General features: G+C 40.6%; 1 protein-coding gene across 1 annotated transcript in view; it reads right to left on the bottom strand.

The window, feature by feature from the left end:
* The window catches only part of TUB (TUB bipartite transcription factor), a 237,873-nt gene extending 211,434 nt beyond the window's left edge, over positions 1-26,439 (bottom strand). Inside the window, exon 1 of the mRNA XM_077820076.1 lies at positions 26,384-26,439. Within this exon, the coding sequence (XP_077676202.1) occupies positions 26,384-26,439 (56 nt within the window). The remainder of the gene's footprint in view (positions 1-26,383) is intronic.
* Positions 26,440-26,957: the final 518 nt, after the last annotated feature.

Raw genomic sequence — 26,957 nt, 5'->3', positions numbered from 1 at the left:
CCAACAGGCTCCTTCCTTCCCCCACTGCCTGAGCCAATGCCCTGGAAAAGCCCAAGACCCTCCAGACCAGGGCACTGGCCAGTAGGAGCCGAGCCCTGCACATGCCAAAGCCCCTCACAGCGCTGGCATGGGGAAGCCTCTCCGCCCCTCAGCTAAGTTCTGAAGTTTGGGGCGAGCAATTTCCAGCCTGTTCATGCCCCAAACCTGCAGGCTGCACAGGGCAGGGGCTTAGCACCCTCTTCACCTCCACCCCCCGGGTCCTGCCCCCAGGGAGCACAGGCTGCTCTGTCCCCTAGGCACCCTCCCCTGCTGAGCCGATCTCTCTTGCCGAGTTCACTGAATCCCCTGCGGTCAGGTTCCCTGGGCCCTTGTGCACAATGCATCCTTAGGACTTAACCCCTTCCTGCCCATGTTGTAGCCAGGGTACAAGAGGCAGCTGGGTTATGTCGGTGGCCAGCAGCCTGGAGGTGTTAGGCACCTTTCTACACTGCGAGCAGGAAGGGACAAGCTGCTTCCAGCCAAAGAGGGGGCAGGGAGAGAAGAGAAGAAATGAGTTCTGCAACACCACAGGCCAGGTCATCCCTTCCTCTCCTCCTCCTCCCCATCCCCTGCAGCTGGAAGTAGCTCCCATCACTTCCCTCCCTCCTGCACAGTGCCAAAAGGCTCCTAGTGACCACATTCTGGTGTGAACCCTGGCAAAAATCTGGGAATGGGGTCACGTGACCCTGTGTGCACCCACACCTTGGGAAGATGCTGCACCAGGTATGAGGAGAGGTGGGTCCATCGCAGGGGCCCAGCCAGGCATGGAGGGTCAGGTCAAAAGACACCCCCTGCCCCACAGTGCAAGAGTGGGGTAGGGGGGAGAGTGTGTGTGTGTATATATATATATAATCTCTCCCCATGTGGGGAGCTGGGGGGCAAAGGATGGGGGGTGTCACTCCTCCCCATGTGAACCCTAAAGTCTTAAAGAGAAGAAGGTTAATAAAAAGAATCCAACTACGCCGTATTTCTTTTTAACAGGGGCTCAGTCAACTTGATATTAATTTGAACGTTTGTACTGCACAGTTCTGATTGCCATTGAACTTGCCTGAATACAAGTAATTTTACCAGGTGTTCCGTATTCAGCAAAGGGAAATATGGTCACCCTAGATTTCTTCATACCTGCATTAGATAGCCCAAGGCTATTGGCTAGGAGAGTAGAAGCAGATAACAAGTAGGGGGATGCTAGGTAGTTATTGGTAACTTCTCTCTGGAAAGTGCTTCAGAGAACTCTGAACAGTATCAGTGATTGTGATGTGTATTGCAGAATGTTGTTTATCCCTCTCCTTCATGTCTTAATTTATTGGGCCAGTGGTGTAACTGAAATGTTCCCATTTGTGCTATGTACACTGAACTCTAAGCCACAAAGTGGCTTATTCTCAGGTGAACATAACATTAAAAGAAGTTTAAAGATTTATATAACTGAATAATAACTACCTTTCACCTACATACCATCTTTTGGCACCGGGCACAGGATAATGCATGAGCAGAAATGAATTATGCCTTGCAACTCCCCATGAGCTAACACTGTATATATTATGCAGACAGAAAAAAACAAGTTACAGAGAAGTCAAGCGACTTGATACATACCAAGTCAGAGGCAGAGCAATGAAGAGAGTCCAGGAGTCCTGACTCCCAGTTGCCAACACTATAAGCAGACAAACTCACCAACCTACTGTATTTCATAGCCATAACTACTGACTCTGGCCACCTAAAAATAAGCCATACGAAAAAGCTATTTGATTTCAGTTTGAATAAAGAAATATAGGACCTGTCCTTCTCTGATGTAAATCAGTGAAGTACCATTGACTTCAGTGGCTATGTTCATTGACACCAGCTGTGGATCTGGTCCATAATCCATATATTTTATACAAAATACCCGTCATGTACTAAGAACTCCTAACCAAATAGAACAACCAAGCAAAGCAGTGCACTGAAAAAAAGAAAAATTTACAGCCCTGCAAATAAGTGCGATATAACATTTGGGTAAAAACTAAAATGGTTGTATCTGCTACAACTTCATATCCTGGAGAGATTTACAGATATTGACATGAAAGCCTATTACTGGCTCTCACATATGAGCCATTATTTTATCTGATCTTGTCTTTTTCTAGTTCAAAGAAATCAAATTCATCTTCTGCAAACATCACACCCGACAGTACCCAGGGTAAGAGAAAACCCTTTTGAGGGAAACGTCTGATCTACTGGGAACTGCTTTTTAAAGTAGGCAAACAAGTCTGTGTACAAACAGAACAACATTCTCCATAAATTCAGACTTCCTCCTCAGTTTCATATAAAAGAGTTAATTAAAAGCATGCAGGCTGCCTCCAGAGCAATGATGAACATGGTGGCCAGTTGTCATGAAGCAACTGGTGGGACCTGTGTTTACCCCTTTAAATTCCAGCTACCTTTGAAACTCTAGAGGAAACAGGCAGGCCATGCTGAGAGAGCAGCATTTTGCAGTCCATTTGCAATTCATTTTGTATTGCATAAGCTAAATTGGGAGCTTCATTATCCCGTCAATACCCCACAGGCATCTGACATATAACCATCAAAATGGTACATTCATGACCCAATGGCTCCGGGTGATGTCTCCAAATTTTATGTAGTAACCTCCATGAGAATATTCATGGCACAAGTGCACACCAGGTGTGACAAGAGAAGATCATTTCCAGTTTTAGACATTGACTTTAATGGGACTCAGCAAAGATATAAAGATCCAAATGAGTAGATCTTGCTGCAGACTCAGGACCTTCTGGGTACGTCTACAGTGCAATAAAACACCTGCAACTTGCCTGCGTCAGCTGGCTCAGGCTCACAGAGCTTGGGCTGCAAGGCTATCAAATTGCAGTGTATACATCCAGGCTTGGGCTGGAGCCCAGTCTGGGACCTTCTCTCTTTGTCGACAGAACAAGGAGCAATGGTCTCAAGTTGCAGTGCGGGAGGTCTAGGTTGGATATTTGGAAAAACTATTTCACTAGGAGGGTGGTGAAGCACTGGAATGGGTTACCTAGGGAGGTGGTGGAATCTCCATCCTTAGGGGGTTTTTAAGGCCCGGCTTGACAAAGCCCTGGCTGGGATGATTTAGCTGGGGTTGGTCTAGATGACCTCCTGAGGTCTCTTCCAAACCTAATCTTCTATGATTCATGGGTTACACCCTTAGATTACAGTCCTGAAAAGACTTATTCACATACTTTGCATATTGCAAGTTGTCCTATCAACTTCATTCAGTAGGACTAGTCATGCTATATAAAGTTAAGCACATGCATAAGTCTTCTCAAGTTTGGGGCTTTTGGTTTGTTTGATAGATGAGAGCTGAATGCGACCTTAATCTTAGCCAAAGTTGAGTGAAATTTACACACTTTCACTCATCCTTGAACCCTAGAAAAAATTTTACTTTATCTCATTCTATAGTGGTTTGTGTAATGTATCTTTTTTCCTATACATATCTTGTGTGTAATGTACAAAAACAAAAGCCCCAAGTCTTCAGTGGAACAATGTCTATCAAAGCATCTTTCACTACATGATCTTGATTTCAGTGGTCTATTTTACACCCCTTTGGAACATAGGAAGACTGGATTCATCAGCCAATTTTTGTTTTAAACAGGTAAGTTTATCTGCCATGATCGCTCAGTACAAATACAAAAGGCCAGGCTACCAAAACAACAGCTATACAGAATGTACAGTAGAAGTTTCTAGCTCCACGAGTACTATCCAATTCTTCATCACCACAACTGATGTCTAAAACACACCATCCAGCAAAGGCACACCAGTCTGAGAATGAGGTTGAAGACTCACAGCCAGCAAGACTCATGATTCTTTCGGTAGGTTCAAAAATATTAAATTCACTTACTGACTGATCAGATGGCAAAAGGAGGGCTTTTAAGGAAGATACTAATGCAGTGCTGTCTTCTGAGTGTATCCGCTCTGAGGAGTTTCACATATTAAATAACAGAGCAAAAGAATTCTTAATATGACCACCAAAGTGTCCTGGTTTTCTCTCTATGACATATCTTGGGCTCAAGAAACAATGTAACACTGTAGCTCAAGTTTGCTCTTGCTTTTACAGCTTGGCTGGGACACACTCGCATACCCAATAAGAAGAAGAGATCAATTATCCCACGTGTGATATCCTATTTACAGCAGTTGGAGCTGCTTCTTGCAGTCCTACACAGGCAAAATTCTCAAAAGCTTTACTGAGTGTTTTGACTGATTTGGGAGTGCAGAATTTGGCTCTTTATGCCCTGCAAAATGAGGAGCACCCTCCCTTGCAATTTTATCCTGGTCAATGCAGGTGCAATTGCTTTTCTTATACAGCCCTACTGTACTACACGTCCGAGGTGAGTCTCTCCCATTTGTCTTATTGAACAGACTTGAATTGGGGGAGAGTGAGACTCTATAGCCCAGAGATTAGAGGACTCATCTGGATTGGGGGAGACCCAAGTTGAAGTCCCTGCTCCAAGTACAAATAATCCAACTGGAACAACTTTGATAGGAGAGATGGAGAACCTCCTCAGAGTACCCAGCAGTCTGGTGGTTAGGGCACTCACCTGGAAGGTGGGAGACCTTGGTTGGAGTCGCCGCTCTAGAGAGGGACCTTGAACCTGGGTCTCCCACATCCCAGGGGAATGCTCCAATCACTGGGCTGCTGGGTAACCTCCTCCTTTGTGAATCTAGTCCTTTATTTTTATTTAAGAGATTTTAAAAAGCCCAGAAACGAAACATTTCATTCTACCTGAAAAGAAATTTGTCAACTTTTTCAATTCACCAAAAAACCTGAAAATGTTCAGGTTGGTTAAATGAAATCTTGTTTTGTTGGCGTTCTGAAAAATAATAAACTTACAAATTATTCACCCAGCTCTACTTGGGAGCCATTATGTCTGATATACATATAATAAATTTCCCCCATTCCCACCCTATCCAGTGCCAATAATGCAATTTTTGTCTAGACCATTATATTTTCCCCCCATCATCTACCTCGGGGTGGGCAAACTTTTTGGCCCGAGGGCCACCTCTGGGTATGGAAATTGTATGATGGGCCATGAATGCTCACGAAATTGGGGGTTGGGTGGGGGAGGGGGGAGGGCTCCAGCTGCGGGTTCCTCAGAAATGAGGAGTTCACGGTGCGGGAGGGGGCTCCAGGCTGGGGTAGGGAGTTGGGGTGTGGGTGGTGGGGGTGAGGACTCTGGGGTTCAGGAGGGTGGGACTGAGGGGTTCAGAGGGTGGTAGGGGGATCAGGGCAGGGGTGGGGCTCAGGAGGGGCTCGGGGTGCAGGCATCAGGCAACGCTTACCTCAAGCAGCTCCCAGAAGCAGCAGCATGTCCCCCCTCTGGCTCCTATGCGGAGGCGGGGCCAGGCAGCTCTGAGCGCTGCCCTGCCTGCAGGTCCCACCCCTGCAGCTCCCATTGGCCTCATTTGCTGGTGGCAACGTGAGGAGCCACCTGGCTTCCCCTACATATAGGAGCCAGAGGAGGGACATGTCACTGCTTCTGGGAGCCACGCGGAGCAAGCCCCCGACCCCGCTCCCTGGCAGGAGCTTGAGGGCCGGATTAAAATGTCTGAAGGGCTGGATGCAGCCTGGGCTGTGGTTTGCACACCCCTGATCTAGCAGTTAGCAAGTTGACTCCCACTGCAGGTGCTCAATACCTCTCAGGATAAAACCCTTAATGAGTCTGGCAAAGCAAGATTCAATTCTAAAAGTTCTATTGGATTAATAATAACAGCTAATGAAAATCCATCTATTTTATTCTTTACCTACCTATACAGATAGCTAGACTAGGTTTATAGTCTTATTAAATACATCTCCATTTGCTGACTGGTATTCCTATGAATTGTGCTTTGTTATGTTTGAAGTATGACATTAAAGATTTTGAATCTTGTCCAATTAGATAAGGAATCTTTTCCTCCAGCTGGAAAAATTAAAGTGATGACATCCAGTACTCATACTGCATTGATGCTTGATCATACTCCTACTACTATAAATTCTGTTTACAGGCTGAACTGACATCTGTTTATATCAGCCTGACTTACCATTCAGAATGAAATGTACAGCTCACAACGCTGATAAAATGTTTTACTGCCCATCATAATTTAATGGCACCATATAAACCCAGCCACTGTACCCTTTGCTTTTGACCAAACACTTAGTAAATGGCAAACCAAAAATGTTATTTTCATGCACTGTTGTCTTTTTTATTAAGCAGATTCCACAAAAAGAAGCTGGGCAGTTTTACGTTCCAGAATTTCATTGCTTGGTTTATTCCAGTAGCAAAGATGTATAATTATTAAAATGGGATTCGAATTACTGGGGAAAAGTCCTCTGGTATTTTTAATCCATCAAGGATAAATATAACTAGTCAGCAATGGCCAAGCAATTGAAAGACTGGCCACCGCAAAGCTTGCAGATGACTACATCTGTACATTGCCACAAGGTGACATTGTTTCAGAAGATGACTAATGTCTAAAGTTTATGTTGCTTCATCCAACTACCAGTTAACATGCTAGGAGAATGGCACAGGTTTAACTCAGAGGATGATTCAACCTTCCACATGACAACTAATCCAAGATCTGGGTACATCTGAACAAAATTAACTGTTCTGTGATCACCACCACTGAATGGCCCAGACCCTTCCACTGGGGAAGCTGCCACAGAATTATTATTGATGTTTGATGCCAGCAGCCTAGTCTCTTGTAGAGGGTAAACAGCCATTGAATCAGAAGGGATGAGCATGAAAGAGAAAGGCGAGAGGTAAGAGGCCTAGGGTAAACCTGGAGAAAGGTAAGTACAAGAAATTCAGAGCTGATAAGAGAACCAAAAAGCATAAAAATGACAACAGTAAGTTCCCCACCACAGAAATCTGCAGTCTCAGTGTTTACCTCTTACCTCAGTACTGTGCAAGCTTGACCCATGATTTTAACAGTTGTAGTGCCTTCTTTAATGGTACCTTCCACACACACACCCCCTCCCAGACTCAGACCTGAAGATCTCTGTTGGTTTAAGATGATCTACATACTGCCCTAAAACCCTCCAGTAAAACCAACAGGATGGCAGGACTATATCAGGAGTTCTGGGGACTCTTAAAAACTTCAGGTCACAGGCCACACAGGATGGCATAAGGAGGTTGAATCCTTGGAAAGCAAGGGTAGCTGTTTCCTTCCTGTGAAACCACACACACATTAGAATTCTGTTCTTTTTAAAATGACAAATTCTTCCCCTCCCTCCATCCCCGAAAAAAGGTTTTCTAGAGGAGGGTGAACTTTTTACCACTATTTGTAATTAAAATACGTTAAGCAGCTCAGTTCATTTTAAACTTCAAATTCTTCAGACTCTCTATCTTTCAACTTCTGATGAAAAATGCCACTTCTATAGTCTGCAGAGCTAATTAGACTGATGTCAAACTTCTCTTTTCTCTGTGAGAAGCAGAAGATGGGACCTAATCCTACTTAATTTGTATTTCAAGATGTTCTCTAACAGAGGATGGCAATCCAATTTCAACAGCCCATACTGACAGAAATGGCTACTACTAATGTCAGTGGATACTAATCTATTTACTTTCAAGTGATTAAAATGGTCATCACTGTGCAACTTTCCTGCTCATCCTGTAGCCATTTTTATCCCACTGTAATTATCTCACGTGGACTGTTTGGCATTTCCTTCCCATCACATATTGCAATACCAAGGAACTGCTAAGTGGTAAACACCTAATCTATTTATTGTTTACCCCAGCTTCCAGTTTCATCTTAAAGAGGTTCCATTACTTTTATTTACTCTTCTGTGCACTTTCACAGCCTCTCTGGGGAAGAACGTCTCCCTGTGCTGTGCTAGGTGTCTGCGTATGACTCAAACTGTACTAGTTGTGGTGTTTTTCCACCATGTGTTGCTGTAGCATATCTTTCTAGTTACCCTGTGCGGTTGCAGGAGATTGCATGACTGACTATTAGCTGATTGTTTTGGGGTTCTAATCATCTTAGGTACAGGAGCGCTGGTAATATGAAGGTGAATCTTTCATATCGAATTGCTCTCTCAGGTGATAAGGAAACCAGAAGGTAATAATGAGTTTGAGATGATCTTGTTTTCTGTGTAAACAGTGTATCTGTGGTAACATGCTGTGAATTCTAGTGTTGGATAAAGTCTCTCTTATCCTGATAAGAATGGAGATAATTAACAGTCATTTATGCACCAGTCTGTTCACGAATGGCATTGGAAAGCTCAGAAGGAAGCCATTTCCCCAAGCATGGACCTGAATCATTGTAATTGTGACAGCAGCACTTCATACCAAAGGGACACAGAAGAACCTGTTCTTGTGTCATTAAGACATGGGGTTTGGTTCAGAAACAATTAACAATACTGCAACAAAAAGTCAAAGATTTTAATATTGTGGATGAACATAAGCAGTTAGTGAGTACTAAACTAAGGCCTTCAAACACAACATACCATCTCTTTAGTCCGTGCTACTAGTGCAAAGACTAGATCTATCAACACAGAAAGATGCTTTAACAAAGCAGATCACCTAAAATGCATGCTGCATAACAATGCTTGCCTTAAAAGGACTTCCCTATCAATCCTTTATTTTATCTTAAGGGAGAGATGGCTTCTTAAAGTCTGCTAAAACTATACATTGTATATTAACTGCTCATGGATCAAATACAGTAAGCACACACAACATCTCAATATAACATACAAATAGGTACTTAATAGATAGTTTAATTTGAGGTCAGCCCCCATTCCCATTCTTCCCCATTGTGCTTTTTCAAAAAATGGTGCATACCCTTAACGCTCCCACATGGAAAACTGCTATAGAATCTTTAACACAGACTAAACTACTATTAGAGCTTTGTAGACAACCAAAAGGATATAATTCCCTATCCAATTCTTTCCAAAATCATTTTAAACCATCCTATAGAAACTCTTTGGTTGGGATACACATTTCTTTTACATTCGTTAGTAGGGCTCAAAAACCTGTGGAAAAGTTATAATTTTCTGTAAATCTCTTCCCTAATGGTTATGTCAGTGATCCATTGAAAACGCCTCTTTCTGGACCTGGCTCAAGAAAGTCTCTCTATTCAAACCAGCACCTAAGAAAATGCTTAGGGATGGTCTTAGGCACATACTAAATGCTTTCATAAACAAGGCTTTTGCTCTGCATAAGCTAGCTGTGAACACTCGAGCACATTTGACATGTGAAGGCACAAGAATGGAGTTGGGTTCGTCTCTGAATTTTTTTTAACTAATTTGAAGAAAAAAATCAGTTCAGCTACAGTAAGATTATTTTCCCCTTGGGTATCTTTTTTACTAGCCGCTCTCTTGCACACAAATATAAAATATGAATATAACTGTCAGCTTTTACAGCAGAAAAAGTCACTAAGGATACCAGTATTGCCAGAAATTTCTCACCCAAAGTAAGGAGGACTCCCCTTCTCTTTCAGTTGCAGTACACCCACTGGGATAACCATATAGTTAATACTGGAAACAGAATTTCTAATCTAAACTTGGGGGCGGGGAGGCTGTTTTCAAAATTCACCCGCAAACCCTCATCCAAATTTTGCATGTAAGGCCATTAATGGACCATACTGGAACCCCAAATCTGAACTCACATTGACTTTATGGAGTGGTTGAAATCTGAACCCAAACCTTGATCCAAATTTTGGCCTCTGGTCAAACAAGCATTTAAGTTGTTGTCCATCCTCTCTGTTGAGGATCAGGACTAGCGGGGATATGTGCATCCAGGAGATGAATGCATGGCTGGGCTTTGGAATCTTCAACCATGGGATGCTGTTCCATGAAGATGGTCTGCTGGTAAGAGATGGAGTCCACCTAACCAAGAAGGGGAAGAGCATCTTCATGCACCGACTTGCCAACCTAGTGAGGAGGGCTTTAAACTGGATTCAAAGGGAGAAGACAAAAGCCCACAGGTAAATATAAAAAGAATGACCTGAACAGAGGGTTAGATGTTGGGGTTGAGGGACATGGAAAATTACAGTAGGGTCATACAAGCAACAAGAGAGAAATCAGTGCAGGAGTCTGCTCAACCTCTTAGATATCTATACATAAATGCAAGGAGTATGGGGGATAACCAGGAAGAGCTGGAAGTATTTGTACATAAGCTGAATTATGACTTAATAGGCATCAAAGAGGCTTGGTGGGATAAGTCTCATGACTGGATTATTGATATAGAGGGGTATGGCTTGTTCAGGAAAGACAGGGTAAAAAGGGTGAAGCAGTAGCATTATACATTAAGAACATATACACTTGTTCAGCGGTCCAGAAGGCAGTCAGAGCAGTTGGGAGTCTCTGGGTAAAGAGAAAAGCAGTAAAAAAAAATAGGGGTGATATCATAGTAGGAGTTTACTATAGACCACCAAATCAGGAAGAGGAAGTGGATGTGGCATTTCTAAAACAAATAAATATCCAAAACAGGACCTGTAGTAATGGGGGACTTTAACAACCCAGACATCTGTTGGAAAAGCAATATGGCAAAACACAAAATTTCCAATTAGAGCTTGGAATGTATTGGGGACAACTTTTTGTTCCAGAAATTGGATGAAGTAACCAAGAGGGATAGCCATTTTAAGCTTGATTGACAAATAGGGAGGAACAGGTAACAAATCTGAAAGTGGAAGGAAATTTGGGTGAAAATCATCATGAAATGATGATTTCATTATTCTAACAAAAGGAAACAGTTAGCTGCAGAATAAGGATAATGAACTTAAAAATCAGATATTAAATAACTCTGAGAACTGGTAGTGAAAGTCCCATGGGAAGAAAATCCAAGGGATAATGGAGTTCAGGAGAGTTGGCAGTATCTCAAGGAGACAATATTAAAAGCACAACTACAAATTATCCTGATGTAAAGGAAAGTTAGGAAGAATGTATGAGGCTAATATGGCTCCATCAGGAGCTCTTTAATAACTAGAAAACCAAAAAGAAATCCTGCAAAAAGTGGAAACACGGACAAATTTCTAAGTATGAGTACAAAGAATAGCATAAGCATATAGGGACAAAATCAGAAAGGCTAAAGCACAAATTGAGTTACGCCTAGCAAATGTCATAAAAGACAATAAGAGGTTCTTAAATACATTAGGAGCAAAAGTAAGATGAAGGAAGTATAGGTTCTTTGCTTACTGGGGAAGGAGAGCTAATAACTGATGACATCAAGAAAGCTGAGGTGTTTAATACCTATTTTGCTTCAGTCATCACTAAAAAAGGGAATGGTGACCAGATACTCAACACAATTAATATTAACAAGAGGAAATGGAATGCAAGCCAAAACAGGGAAAGATCAAGTTAAAGAATATTTAGATAAGTTAGATGCAGTCAAGCCTGATGAAATTCATACTAGGGTGCTTAAGGACCTAGCTGAAGCTATCTTGGAAATGTTGGCATTTATCTTTGCGAATGCTTAGAGGATGGGTGAAGTGCCAGATGACTGGAGAAGGGCAAATATAGTACCTATCTTTAAAAAGGGGAACAAAGAGGAACAGGAGAATTATAGACCAAACTAACTTTGATACTTGTAAAGATACTGGAACAAATTATTAAACAATCAGTTTGTAAGCACCTGGAGGGTAATATGGTTATAAGGAATGCCAACATGGATTTGTCAAGAACAATCTGTGCCAGACCAACTTCCTTCTTAACAGGGTTACTGGCCCAGTGGCTATGTGGGGGAGCAGCAAATGTGATACACCTGATTTTACTAAGGTTTTGACACAATTCCATATGACATTCTCATAAGCAAACTAGGGAAATGTGGTCTAGATTGAATTATGAAGTGACTGCTCAACTGGTTGACAGACCAGGTTCAAAGAGTAGTTATCAATGGTTCACTGTCAAACTAAGAGGGTGTATCTAGTGGGGACAGTCCCGGTTCTGGTACTATTCAAAATTTTCATTAATGACTTGGATAATGGATGAGAGAGTATGCTTATACAACTGTGGATGTCACGAAGCTTGGACGGGTTGTAAACTCTTTGGAGGACAGGAATAGAATCCAAAATGTCCCTGACAAATTGGAGAATTGTTCTGAAATCAATGATGAAATTCAATAAAGGTAAGTGCAAAGTACTTCACACAGGAAGTAAAAAAAAATTGTATGTATAACTACAAAATGGGGAAAAACTAGTTGTTGGTAGTACTATTGAAAAGTACTTGAGGGTTATAGCGGATCATAAATTGAATATGAGTCAGTCATGTGAGACAGCCGCAAAAAGGGCTATTATTCTGGGTATATTAATAGGAGTGATGTATGCAAGACATGGGAGGTAATTGTCCCACTCCACTCAGCACTAGTGAGGCTTTAGCGGGGGTACTATGTCCATTCTGAGTGCCACACTTAAGGAAAGATGTGGACAAATTGGAGAGAGTCCAGTGGAGAGAAACAAAGATGATAAAAGGTTTAGAAAACTTGACCTATGAGGAAAGGTTAAAACACTGGGCATGTTTAACTGAAGAAAACTGAGTGTGGACCTGATAACAGTCTTCAAATATGTTAAGGGCTGCTACAAAGAGCACAGTGAGCAATTGTTCTCCACATCCACTGAAGGTAGGACAAGAAGTAATGTACTTAATCTGCTGCAAGGGAGATTTAGGTTAGATATTAGGAAAAACTTTCTATCTAAGCTCTGGAATAGGCTTCCAAGGGATGTTGTAGAATCCCCATCATTGGAGGTTTTTAAAAACATGTTGGCCAAACACCTGTCAGGGATGGACTAGGTTTACTTGGTCCTGCCACAGCGCAGAAGGTTGGACCTGATGACTTCTCGAGGTCCCTTCCAGCTGTATGGACTTCTATGGGCTTATAGGTCTGGACTACTGAATAGGCCCTTTCAGTTTCATATTCAAATAAACCCAAACACAAAAAGCACTGCAAATGAACAGTTAAGGAGTCCAGCCTGTTCCGCATAGTCAAATAACCCTTAACGACTACCATCACTCCTTGCTGGATTCACAGCAGCCATGCTACCCTAATTTTATAACCACCCCCACAAAGTTCAGCATAACACCTTCTTTAAAGATTATAAACTCCCATTTCCCATTCAAAAAATCTGTGTCATATACACTAAAATATACTGCAACATTACTCTTCTTATGCCATAGATATGTTCAAAAATTATATTCAGTAGTATCAAGTTTGAGATGTGAACGGACAGCAAATGTGAAGGTAAACTTGAATGATTTGGTAAATGAAATATCTGATAAAGAGGCACTAGGTCTGCAAATGCACCTAGAGGTATCCATGCCCCTATTAAAGTTTTACAGACAAACTATTTGATGCTGTCAAATTTAATATATATCTCACTATGCCTGACAATTGACGTCAGTGTTAGTGACAGACTGACAAAGGGAAAAGGGACAATTTGCAAGAAAAAAAATGTTCTTACAGTTCTAAGATTTAGGCTTCAAAATTCACAGAAACCATTGAAAAAAAGGGTTTCACAAACACCACCATGGCACATGCTCTTTCCAGTGTTCCAAAAGCATTCTGAAGACCAACAGATTTCTGTATTTTAAAAACCATGGAGAAGATTATGCAGTTTGATGGACTGGGGTTGGGGATGGAAGAGAGAAGGGAGGCTCCAGGCAGAACTAGGGATGGCAGTCAGTGAGCTAATTCACCCAAAATCTCATTACGTCAGAGAAGGCTGCATGAATTCCAATCAAAGGCAGAAATCTCCTCTGGGATTTTCATTATGTATCTCTAGTGCATATTCTGCACTTGAGCTCCCACTGGCATTACGGCACCCACAATGAGTGGAGAATATGCAAGTGAAAATCCATATTTTGAATTAGGAAGACAAATTTGCCCAAAGGATGCATTTTGTTTATATAATAGGGTTGTACATGTCTTTAATCCACTCTATCATACACATGGTCACTAAGTCCTAGAGTAGTGTCATTCCACAAATGTAGGTTACATTTAGATCCTAATTCATCTTCAAGCTGACACTAGGGTCAGTTTATCAGCATCACAACCAATACCAATCTAATTTCACAGTAGCCTTCAGAAAGCCTTTGACAAGGTCCCTCACCAAAGCAAACTAAGCAGGAAAGGTCTTCTTATGGATCAGTAATTGGTTCAGTGACAGAAAACAAAGGTAGGAATAAATGCATAGTTTTCAGAATGGAGAGAAGTAACTAATGCGGTGCCCCAAGGATCTATTCTGGAACGAGTGCTTTTCAACATATTCATAAATTATCTAGAAAAGAGGGCAAACAGTGAGGTAGCAAAATTTGTAGATGGTACCAAATTACTCAAGATAGTTAAGTCCAAAGCTGACTGCATAGAGGTACAAAGGGATCTTTCAGGACTGGGTGACTTGGCAACAAAATGGCAGATGCAAATCAATGTTGACAAGTGCAAAGTAATGTACATTGGCAAACATAATCCCTACTATACTTAGAAAATGATGGGTCTAAATGAGCTGTTCCCACACAAAGATCTTGGAGTCATTGTGGATAGTTCTCTGACAACATTCACTCAAAGTGCAGTGGCAGGCAAAAAAGCTAACAGAACAGTAGGAACCATTAGGAAAGGTATACATAGTAAGACAAATACTTGGTATAAATTCATGGTACACCCTGTGACATTATTGACAAAATCTGTAACTGTATAGATCACTGTTGCAACCACTTATTTATTTGCAGGAAATATTGTATAAAGGTTGTCGTGTAAGGGATCTTTGGAGAGGTGATGGTTTGCTGGTTATGATTATGCTGTCTATATGTGTGTATCATTTTTGTAGTTGAAGTTATAAATATTGGCTCTATACTGTCTGCATTTCAAACTTATGCTATGCTTCTGGGTGACACCCCAGACAAGTTGGTGTCAACTCTGCCTAGCCTGCTTGATGGCCCATTAAGGACCATCAGCTATACAATTGACCCATTGAGAGACGGCAGAAACGCCTTGTGACTTAGCAAAGTATGCAGGGACTTGCCCATGTGACTCCAAACTCCATTTTGCTGTAATTTTCTACAGTAAGAACAAAGATGATCTTACACCTGGAAAAGATTATAAAAGGCTAATGCCTCATCTCCATCTTGTCTTCAATCCTGATTCATATTTCTGGAGGGACTTTGCTACAAATTGAAGCTCTACACAAAGGACTGATGACCCATCCCAGCTGTGGATGTACTCCAGAGACTTGATTTGAACCTGCAGTTTATTCCCTCACTACTACAAGCCTGAACCAAGAACTTTGTCATTACTCTATGTAATTGATTCCATTTAACCAATTCTAGCTCTCATCTATATCTTTTTCCTTTTATGAATAAACCTTTAGATTCTAAAGGATTGGCAACAGCGTGATTTGTGGGTAAGATCTGATTCGTATATTGACCTGGGTCTGGGGCTTCGTCCTTTGGGATTGAGAGAACCTTTTTTCTTTTACTGGGGTATTCGTTTTCATAACCATTTGTCCCCATAATGAGTGGCACTGGTGGTGATACTGGGAAACTGGAGTGTCTAAGGAAATTGCTTTTGTGACTTGCGGTTAGCCAGTGAGGTAAAACAGAAGTCCTCTCTGTCTGGCGGTTTGGTTTGCCTTGGTGTGCATAGAAACCTCAGACTTGGGCTGTAACTGCCCTGCTTCAAGCAATTTGTCCTGAATTGATACTCTCAGTTGGTTCCCACCAGAACCAGCATCATTACACACCCACACGTTGAAAACCGAGTGCAGTTCTGGTCATCCCATCTCAAAAAAGATATATTAGAAATGAAAAAGGTACAGAGAAAGGCAACAGAAATTATTACGGATATGGAACGTGAGGAGAGATTAAAAAGACTGGGACTGTCAGCTTAGAAAAGAGATGACTAAGTGGAGAAGGCTATAAAATTATGAATGGTGTGGACAAAGTGAATAGAAAATTGTTATTTACCCCTTCACATAACACAAGAACTAGGGGTCACCCGATGAAATTAATAGGAAGCAGATTTAAAACAAACAAAATGAAGTACTTCTTCACACAATGCACAGTTAACCTATGGAACTTGTTGCCAGGAGATGTTGTGAAGGCCAAAAGTATAACGGGTTTCAAAAAAGAATTAGATCGTTCATGGAGGACACGTCCATCAATGGCTATTTGCCAAGATAGTCAAGGACACAACCCCATGCTCCAGGTGTCCCTAACCCTCTGATGGCCAGAAGCTGGGACTGGATGACAGGGGATAGATCACTTGATAATTTGCCCTGTTCTATTCATTCCCTCTGAAGCATCTGGCATCAGCCACTGGTGGAAGACAGGATACTGGGCTAGATGGTCCATTTGTCTGACACAGTATAGCCATTCTTACATTCTTAACTGCAAGAAACCCTAAATTGCAACAGGTCTGGCCTGATTACACCCAGTGATAAATTCTTACTTCAGTCCTAATCTATATACCGCCAGTAGTTTTCCACTAACTAAAAGAAAAGGGCTGTCACTTATTTATTCATGATAGGTTTCATTTTGTTTGGAACTCCGAATCATAAAGGACACCTTCCTTTTGGGACATATTTGGAGATAACTGAAAACCAAATCAAGCCCATTAACCAACTGAATAACTTCCAGGCAAGGGGGAAGCAATTTGCATACATATAAACCAGTTCACCCACCTTGGAATTTCAGCCACTTCTAGGGTGGAATACAGCATCTGTGTAACAGGGAGTGGCAGCCTCACCACTGAATAATTGAAGATGGGAAGTGAAGCATACTATGATTACAAATTGTCTGAAGAGATGTAAACTAAGCATTGAGAGACCACAATGCATTGTGGAACGCAAAGGACTTTGGGATTCTGGAACAGCCTCTCAAAGGAAGTGGTGGAAGCCTCATCACTTGAGTAAACTCTGGACTCGATAAAACACTGGAGAATCTCTCCTCTTGTGTTAGATGAGGCTGAAAAGGTCAATTAAGGTATTTCTATAATTCTGTATTACAGCAACTTTCAGTCAGTAAAATTGCTCAGCCCTGTCTGCTTTGGGCCCTCTGTTCACCGTGAAGCCACATGATGACCTTTTTTTTTTTTTAAACAGAAGGTTGTTACCCTATTTATTGGCAGTTACACAACTTTGTCAGCTGATGTTTCTTTGGAAGTAAACTAATTTCTAAATATTCCTCCCTCCTGCTCCAACTCACATGTCTGACTATTAAATTATCAGTCAATTAATTTGAGAGTTTTTAAAAATCTTCATAGCATCACAGAAATTAGAAATGGAGACCTATTGGGTCATTCAGGATGGATGTATTTTGTCCAATACCATTTTCAATGTATCCAGGGATGTGACTTCCACAAACTTCCCAGCAAGGTTTTTCTATCACACATTTCACTATCAAGACGTTTTTCCTGATTTTAGCCTATTCCTTTTCAGATTTTCATTCCATTAATTGTAGTTCTCTGTCATCCTAAATAACTCATCTCCCTCTTTATTTTACCCCACAACTATTTGCAGATTTATGCTCTCCCCAAAGGCATTGCTTAGCTGAGCTATACCTAGCTAGTGCTTTCATATTTCTCTATTAATCAGTCCCTCCAGGCCCTGGTTCACATTCGTTTCTCTTTGAACTCACTCTGACTGCACCTTTCCAGTAAACTCGCCTAGATCTGACACAGTGTTACAGGTACTGGATGACTCTCTTCTGAAATGATTTTCAGAAACTGGACCCAATTACAAATCCTACATCTTATTGAATCCCAGCTCTAACCAAATTGAAACAACATCAAGAAGCCAAGTCATTTGAAAATAATGTGCCTCATTTATTCTGCACCACAGGTTGGTACATGAACTGTCTCAAGGCAGCTTTAAAAAACGCTGCACCCTGGAAAGGTCTCTGCAGCTGTATTTCAGTCATATTTCTTGCAAAATAAATAAATATAAAAACCCTAGTCTTAATATAATATTAAGGTTAAAAAATAAATTAAGCATTCTGCAGCCAAACAACACTGCCTCGAACGTGAAAGGCCTTCATCAGCGGTTGTATGGGGCCAGGGCACAAAGGTGACACACGTTCAGCGTATCACTTCAGTTAACAGAGTTTCTATAGAGCCCCAAACTCACCTCACTTGGTACAGCCCTCGGGGGAAGGAGAGGTTACTTGTCTTACAATAACTTGAGTTTGAGATGTTTTGTCCCAGTGGGTGCTTCACCATAGGATGTGTGCATGGTGGGCTCTCAACTGTAGAGTGCAGAGCAAGAGCACCATCCATGGGCCTGCACAGAGAAGCACCCTGTGCCTCTAAACAAGTGCATACAAGGAGGTGCAGGCCCGCTGCCCCTTAGTTCTTTCTTGACTGAAAAGCAGAAGGGAAGGAGGTGGAGCACCCACAGGGACAAAATTTTGAAGAACTCAAGTTACTGTAAGTTAAGTAACCTCTCCTTTTTCTTTGAGTACACACCCCTATGGATGCTCCACCACAGGAGACTCCCAAGCAATAAATCAACGACGAGGAGGGCGCTGTGAAGGCAAGTCCAAGACAGTTCAGAGATAGAATCATCTAGTAAAATGGCATAGGATTTGGCAAAGGCATGGAGGGAAGACCTAGCTGCAGTCCTACAGATTTCTGTTATGGGAAGGTCTTTCAGTAGAGCTCTACATGTGCTATGACCTCTTGTGAGCGTGCGGTCACTCTGTCAGGGAGATGCATCCCAGCGGAGTCATAACAGGCTAAAATGCAGCCCAAAACCTACTTTGACAGTTTGAGTGAAAATAGGGTGTCCCTTCATCCTCTCTGTAAATGGTACAAATAAACTAGGAGAGGCCTGAAAGGTTTTAGTCCTGTTATAGTAGAAGGTAAGAGCCCTTCTGACGTCAAGTGTATGTAGGCTGGTCTCTCTGGAGGCTTTGGGTAAAACACTGGTAGGCGGATCTCTTGATTAATACGGTATTCCATAGAGACCTTAGGGAGAAGCAAGGATGGAAAACACAATATAACCTTATCTCTACTGAATACAGTAAATGGTAGGTCAGCCAGAAGAGTACTGAGCTGTCCCATTCATCTAACTGAAGTGATGGCCATAAGAAACTGATTTATTTATAAATACTGATTTATTTAAACCAGTGTACATTTTAAGGCCTTACTGTGTAACTAGTCCCACTGGTTTCAGCGGCAACTTCTTGCAGAGAAAAGAACCACATCGTGTCAGTGATGCGAGCAAAATCTGATCTTCTATTAGAAAGACAATCCTAGACAGATTGGCAAGGAGAGGGAAGCAAAATTGTTTAGAACCAAAGATAGTCTTGGCCAAAAGCATGCTCAGCATGGAGAACTGAAGGAGAGCTGATGGTAGAATAGGTTTAGCTTTGACCTGGGACCAGGGTTTTTATATGCAACAGAAATGTGAAAGCTTGGGAAACAGGCTGACAGCCTAGTTCAGGTAGAATCAGAACTCAGTGCATATTGTGAGTAAGTCATTCTAAGAATGAGTGTCCTGTGGGTAAGACTGTACTTCTTCTCTCCTAACAAGTAATCAGCCCACTTCAGAAATGCCAAACTCTCCTCCAAGTTCCTGGAAACATGGACACTTGTATTTTATTTAAAATAGTTTGTGTACCACATGACAAATGGAGTTGTGCTTTATTTCTCTGAGCAGCCGCTCTGATTCTTTTATAGCAAGTTTTTATTTAATTGCAGATGGCAGTGAATGGGTATAAACCTGTACAATGGCATTTTGGGATGTATACGTAGGGGCATAGCGAGCAGATCGAGGGACGTGATCGTCCCCCTCTATTCGACATTGGTGAGGCCTCATCTGGAGTACTGTGTCCAGTTTTGGGCCCCACACTACAAGAAGGATGTGGATAAATTGGAGAGAGTCCAGCGAAGGGCAACAAAAATGATTAGGGGTCTAGAACACATGACTTATGAGGAGAGGCTGAGGGAGCTGGGATTGTTTAGCCTGCAGAAGAGAAGAATGAGGGGGGATTTGATAGCTGCTTTCAACTACCTGAAAGGGGGTTCCAAAGAGGATGGCTCTAGACTGTTCTCAATGGTAGCAGATGACAGAACGAGGAGTAATGGTCTCAAGTTGCAGTGGGGGAGGTTTAGATTGGATATTAGGAAAAACTTTTTCACTAAGAGGGTGGTGAAACACTGGAATGCGTTGCCTAGGGAGGTGGTGGAATCTCCTTCCTTGGAAGTTTTTAAGGTCAGGCTTGACAAAGCCCTGGCTGGGATGATTTAACTGGGAATTGGTCCTGCTTCAAGCAGGGGGTTGGACTAGATGACCTTCAGGGGTCCCTTCCAACCCTGATATTCTATGATTCTATGATTTTCAGTAACCAGTGCAGATGACTCCTAGCTTGGTGTTATGGTTCCTCCCCTCCTCTTTTTAATGTGCTCAAAAATTGATAGCTAATATGTAAATACTTGGAGTGCCTCTTTAAATTAATTGCTCCAGACCCTATGGGAACTGCATATTTTGGACCCAGACCTCCATTCGTGTTTTAGATTTCCAAATACTGCAGCATCAGGCTCTTTACAATCTGTAATTAAAGAAAGATCCATGGAGAAAAACGTCTTTGATGTTGTATGCTTGTGATACTACACACAACTTTCCTTCCTGAATCAAGTCCTTAATTGAATCTCTCTCTCTCACACACACGCACACACGTCATCTAGTACAATGATTTGGGACATCATCTGAACTGAAGGACATTAAATGATTAGTACAAGAAATTTTAGACAATCTGGGATTAATTTCTTTTAGCAAAAACCATGGTCTATAACAGGGTGGATTAATTTAAATTACAGCAATTTAAATCACCGATTTTAACCATGATTTAAATGAGTAAGCAGGAAACCTTGATTTAAAGTATCCATTTTAATGTTGTTTTGCATTTGTACACTCTAGTTATTTTCCAAAATAAAGGTTGATTCTCACTGGTTGGTAACTATTAACACGTTGACTTGCAACTAAATATAGCCATTACACTAAACATGGAACTTCTTTTCGCTGATGAGGAGGATACATTTATCTATACACATTTATTTAAGCTATTCTATAGTTTAACATACATTTATTCAGATTCTTAATATTTAAATTTTTAATGCCACAAAAAGTGTTGAATTATGCATTTAGTTACTAGATTATTAATTTTGCTTGGGGTTTGTATCAAGCTCCCTTTAAATGAAAATTGAAATTCAATTAAAAATGCACCGAACCCACTTTTTAAAATTGTTATTAGTTAAATGAAGCTACCTTAAATGTTCTGTATACTTAAAAAAAATTATTAAACCATGTTTTGCATTTAAAATTGATTATTAAAAAAAGGAAGTAGTATATCCTGGCCATGATTAGGTTCTTAGGTGCTACAATAATACAAAATAAATAATAAAAACAACTATCATCATCTGTAGTTAATGAACTGATTGTTTTCCTCTCCCATTCTATGAATAAAAATGAGGTTTGAGAGGATGGGGTCTACTAGTTCTAAAATCTTGAAGGACATGGTGACTAGAAACAAGCTTTCCTTTTTTCCCCAATTTCCAATTAGTTCCTTATCTTTGAATGAACTAGTCATTGAACTGAACTTGTTGAATAAACTGAAAAGAAGAAAATACCTGCTATTGCTGTCGGAAGCTGGTTTAGCACTTCAACAAATTGTGGATTCAGGTGCTTAGCCTGTGGCTTGGATTAGTACAGTGGTTTGACTTCCTTTAAAACTTCATCAGCAAACATGCCCCGCTTAATATTATTTTTTTATTTAATTCATTAATTTAAATGATTTTAGCCCTTAAACACAAATTGTTTATTTGAATTTTAATTTTAAACAGGCTTATTTTTTTAAATGAAAAATGCGTTTAAATTTAAAAAATACAAAATTTTTTTTACATCTTATTTTTTTTTCAATCATCAATTTTTGTCCACCCTGGTCTATATCTTGGTATTACAAAGTTCATTTACAGTAATGTGAGGTTACCACAAGATGGATGTGGAACAGAGATAGGTTTACCACTAAAATGACATCTTTCCTAAAGGAGGAACAGTTGGGAGCTAGTCCATAGGGCACACACAGGAATTAGCAGTACTGTTTCTATGGAGTAATTCTTCAAAGTAGTGGGTAAGGAGTTTGTAAATTGTAATTCCAATGACTAAATTTGAAAACTCTGACTAAAAATTTGCAGATGAATACCCACAATAAGAATTAAGTTGTCCCATGATTAAAGTATGTACAGCAGCTTTTGATGATCAAAATACTTACTGTTTATCCCCAACAGAAAACAAATGATGATATTTAAATGTGGTAATAGCAATACTCAGCACTGATTGTTCAGAGTACTGTGCAAATATTAACTCATCCCAACAACACCCCTGTGAGGAGAGTAAGTATGAAAAGCCTTGTTTTACATATAGGGAAACTGAGACAAAGAAGAAGTGCCTTGTGTGAGGTCCCTCAGTGAGTCAATGGCAGAGCTGGATCTTGCATTCTAATCCCAAATCATGTGATTTGGGGAGATCGATACGCCTATCCCTGCCTTACTGCTGCCAACCCCACTGCTACTGGGAATCTCCCATCTCAGACATTCTAGCCGGAACCTATATAATTTTAATATCTCCTAAAAACTCTCTGAAATCACATCACAGCTAACTTCAAAAGGAGTCCCCTATCTGCAAAGCTATTGCATGCGCCATGAGACCTAACCAAAATTCACAGCAGGGAAAACCCCTATGATTAAGTAGATGTGGGAAGGAAACCTATTAAGGTTGATTATTGCTCTAGTACTACCTCTGAAGACCCTTCTTCTCTCTCCGAAATCACTCTTTAAGCTTGCTAACTTAAAATAAAATATAAAAGAGCACAGAGCACAGCGAAATCCAGAGTAAAAAGAATGAGAAATGTCACAATAACTATCACCTACAGAGCTCCTCAAACATTAACTAATCTTCCTAACCTCCTTAGGAGGGAGATAAGTATTGTTATCCCATTTTACAGATGGGGAAACAGAAAGAATGTTTACACTGAAGTCCGAGTGTGCTGACAGTTCATGTAGACATACCCAAGCTAGCTTTAATGTACTTCGCTCAGGCACTGGAACAGTGAAGCTGCAGCAGCCCAGGCTTTCATGTGGGCTATACAATTCTGCCCAGAACCCTGGGTAATTACGCAGGCAGCTAGCCTATGCAGCTGTGGCTTCACTACTTCAGTACCCAAGCTAGCTAAATTAAAGCTAGCTCAGGTATGTCTACATGTGCTGCAATTATGCTCTGTGATTGCAGTTCAGGCATACCCTGACCCAGGATCACAAGGTCACAGGAGACAGTGTCCAAACTGAGATTGGAACTCAGGAGTTCCTGGCTTGACTCTGCTCAGATCACTAGACTGACTTTTCATACACATTATTGACCATAAAATGTTTCTTACAGAATAGCAAAGACCTGGAGTCAATCACATAAGGTTTGTTGCATATGTTTGTTTTTTAAAAGAGCCTTTATATTTTTGCGGTACGGTGGTCCACTTATCTTGGGAACAAGAAGTTACCAGGATAGCCAGTCATAATGTTTCATGATAATTGGCAGTAGTTTAGTAACAGATCTCCTCTCTTTCCTCTCCTCGCTGAAATATATTGTGGAGTTTATTTTACTTTTTGATAGTTTTGGAAGGAGCAATACCACCACCTAAGGGTTGTATAGTGCTATTCATCGGCAGATTTCAAAGTGCTTTACAAATTAAATCAGTATCTCCATTTTACAGATGGGGAAACCAAGGCAGAGAGTGGTGAGGTGACTTGCCCAAGGTCATGCTGCCTCCCCAGAGTAGAAATAAGTTATACGTTAGTTATCAGGACTAGAAGAACTTTAACTTCCCCCTACACCAGGTGTCCAACTCTCATGATTTCATCATGAGTCTCACATATTTAGTTTGTTTCTTAAAGCCCCAGTTCCTGTTGGCAAGTGATTAAAGGAGAATCACAGCTTTTGGTGTTTTTTTAAAGTAATTTTCTCGCCCTCTTGGTTGCAGAGAAAAGCTTGACAATATGACCTGACTGCACCCTAAGTATTCAAAAGGCAAATTAAAAAAATACTTCCCGTGGTTTTTAAGTGTAATGATCTTTACGACAGTCTCTTGCTTTTGGGGGGACCTGACTCATGATTTTTGAATGCTTGGGGTAGAAATTCCAAGATGCACAACTGAAGGAAAATGTAAGATCGATGTAAAAATGGGGGAGTTGGGGAAAGTCTATAAAAAGAGTACATTTGGAACACACTGTATACTTATGTTTGGTGCATTTCTCACAAGAGGAGAAACAGCACAGACCTATGTTGAGCAATTCCTCATTAACTTCCAGCCTGGTTGGTCATTTGTATAAATGTAACAAGCAACCCAAAAGAGCCACAGGAACAAAGGACACTATATTAGCATGACTAGAACCTGCTTATTCCTTGAGATGTTTTTATGCTAACAGAAATAAGTAATCTCCTCCCGACAGCTTTTTTTTTTTTGCATTCAATGAGATCAACAAAAATGGATCATGTACAGTGCCTCAAATACAAACAGCACAATGAGGTTTCTTATATTAGAGAGGAGTAATCTTTTTTATAATTGTACTGGGCATCTTCTTGTAGATAGATGTAGGAAGACAGTTTCAATGTACAAAAACAACTGTGCACCATTTTTCAGCAAGGAGATATGGTTGAAAAAGCAGCAATTCATTCCTCAACCTTCCAGCATTAGCAACTGGGAGAGAATAAAATTACACAGGCATTGGCTCATATACCTTGTGTTTCTGAAATTTTTCATAACAATCTGGAAGCTGTGCAATTGAGACATGGAATTATTGCATTTCTTCCCCAAAATATAATTCAGAGAGCAAAGAAACGAGGCAGAAATGAGTACAGCACACATACTGAATGCAATGCTAATCAATAGCAATAGAGACTTTTCAGTTTTCATTTCTGTGACAGTGAACTGGATAACTGACTCAAGCTGTAAATGTGGTTAAAGCAAACACACTGCCACAAAGAAAACACATCTAAGACTAATTCTCTTGAAATTTCTGTTACATACACTATAGGATTAAAATATAACAACAGCTGCAAAACTTGGCATACATGGAATAGAATCAAGTATATCATGGTGCTGTGATGCTTTTACTTAGGACATGGCATAAGAGACAAGAAGGTGTCTGCTTTCTATGGGGGGGGACAGGAATATATGCATACAAACACAACAACATGTTGTATAACTCATCCTTTCTTATGTGTGTTTGCATAAATATACCTATATATACACATACATATACACACATTTCCACTCTCCTCCACATGATCTGGAACACATTTTGTGACACATAAAATGATATTCATATATCTTCTATTGATGTATATAGGATTTTCAGTCACAAAGTTAATGAGTACATACCGTGTATGTGTGTATAAACCATGTGACCTTACACACACAGGCAATGTGGGTGCCATTCAATGCATTGTTTTTTCAGTTCATAAACCTTTCAAGGATTATTTCTGATGATTGTTTTTGTCACACTGACTCACTGTAGTGACAGCCCTATTAGCACATAAATCCAGTCCCAAGTGTACAATTTACAGATTTAAAGATTGTTTTTATAAGTGTGGGGGTATTTTATTAAAAGACCTATCCAGTCATAATCATGAATCATGCTCAATTCTACTTGTGCAAGTTACCTTGTAGCCACATAAAAAGAAAATTAATGGGACAAAATTTTACCATTACACATTCTGTGGTGGAGGAATAAAAAAATGTAAATAGTTGCAACTTGACACAAAATACAGTCTAATTTATAACTGCCTCATTGGGACACCTAAACCAGCATTTTCCAGCTCTATGTTGCACATTTGTTATATAGAATTTTTCAAATTTCTTGTCTGAAAGTATCACTATTCCACCACAACCACAAACACCTGAAGTCCTGAAAACCTGCACATCTCAGGCTCCAGCATTTTAAATTATTTAATTCCCAGGTATCAACTCTGAATGGAATCGACAAGCAAATGCCTCTTTTCATAGGTCTGTATGAACAATTGTCTCATTCGTCATTGTATTTCAAACTAATGATCAAAGTGTTTGCTGAAAAAGTCCAGGAAATATCTGTATGCAAATAGCTAATGATTCTCCCCACATCAAATAAAATAATTATCTTGTGCTACCCGGGTGAAAATAAATCCACTTTCTGCGAGAATAGATAGATGAAACAAACATTCTAATTTTCAAAGCAACATCCAGTCTAACAGAAAAAGCCATGCCTATATAATTAGAAGACTTATATTCCGAAAGTATCATTCAGATTTTAAAGGCAAAAATAGGGGATCTCAGATTCAGTTTCTACTTGCTTTGCCTTGGTTATCAATAGCAAAAAGAAGCAAGGTAAAAAATTAAGACATACAATACCTGTCATAACTCCATCTACTGTATGACATTGTCCTGTTGCTACTGACACCATCCATTCTCTGGGTGTCAGCTGCTGCACTTCTGTTATCTCTTGCTTTTCCTGCACACAGCCACTGATTGTCTGTGAGAATTAATGAGAGGGATGGACAAGAAGGTTGTTTTAAAAAGAAGACACCTGCCTCTGAAAACCAACCGACGGCAAGGATGCTGAATGATACCTACAGCCATGCAAGGTGGGACCAGAATTAAATGCACAGCCACTGATTCAGTTGGGATTCGCAATCTAAGGAATGTACCATTGTCTTTTCAGGAGGTGAGGATTGCTCTCAGGCTTTAGTTTATGTTCTGTGCAAACACCAGGAGGATGCTTTCAGCAGGTTGTTCGGCACAGCTGTGTTCAGGTGAAAGCAATGTAATAGTGCTCAGCTGCTTTAAAGATATTCTGTAAACGGGGATGAATAGAAGTGGTTCATGTACCTCCTGCTACAGCAAAATTTCTTTTTTATTTATTCTTGTTTCCACAGATACAGCTCCATCTTTCTGACATCACCCTTCCCCTATCCAATAGCCTAAT

This window comes from Eretmochelys imbricata, chromosome 6 (genome assembly GCF_965152235.1).
Source record: "Eretmochelys imbricata isolate rEreImb1 chromosome 6, rEreImb1.hap1, whole genome shotgun sequence".
Taxonomy (NCBI): Eukaryota; Metazoa; Chordata; order Testudines; family Cheloniidae; genus Eretmochelys; species Eretmochelys imbricata.
This window is presented reverse-complemented; position numbering and strand designations above follow the sequence as displayed.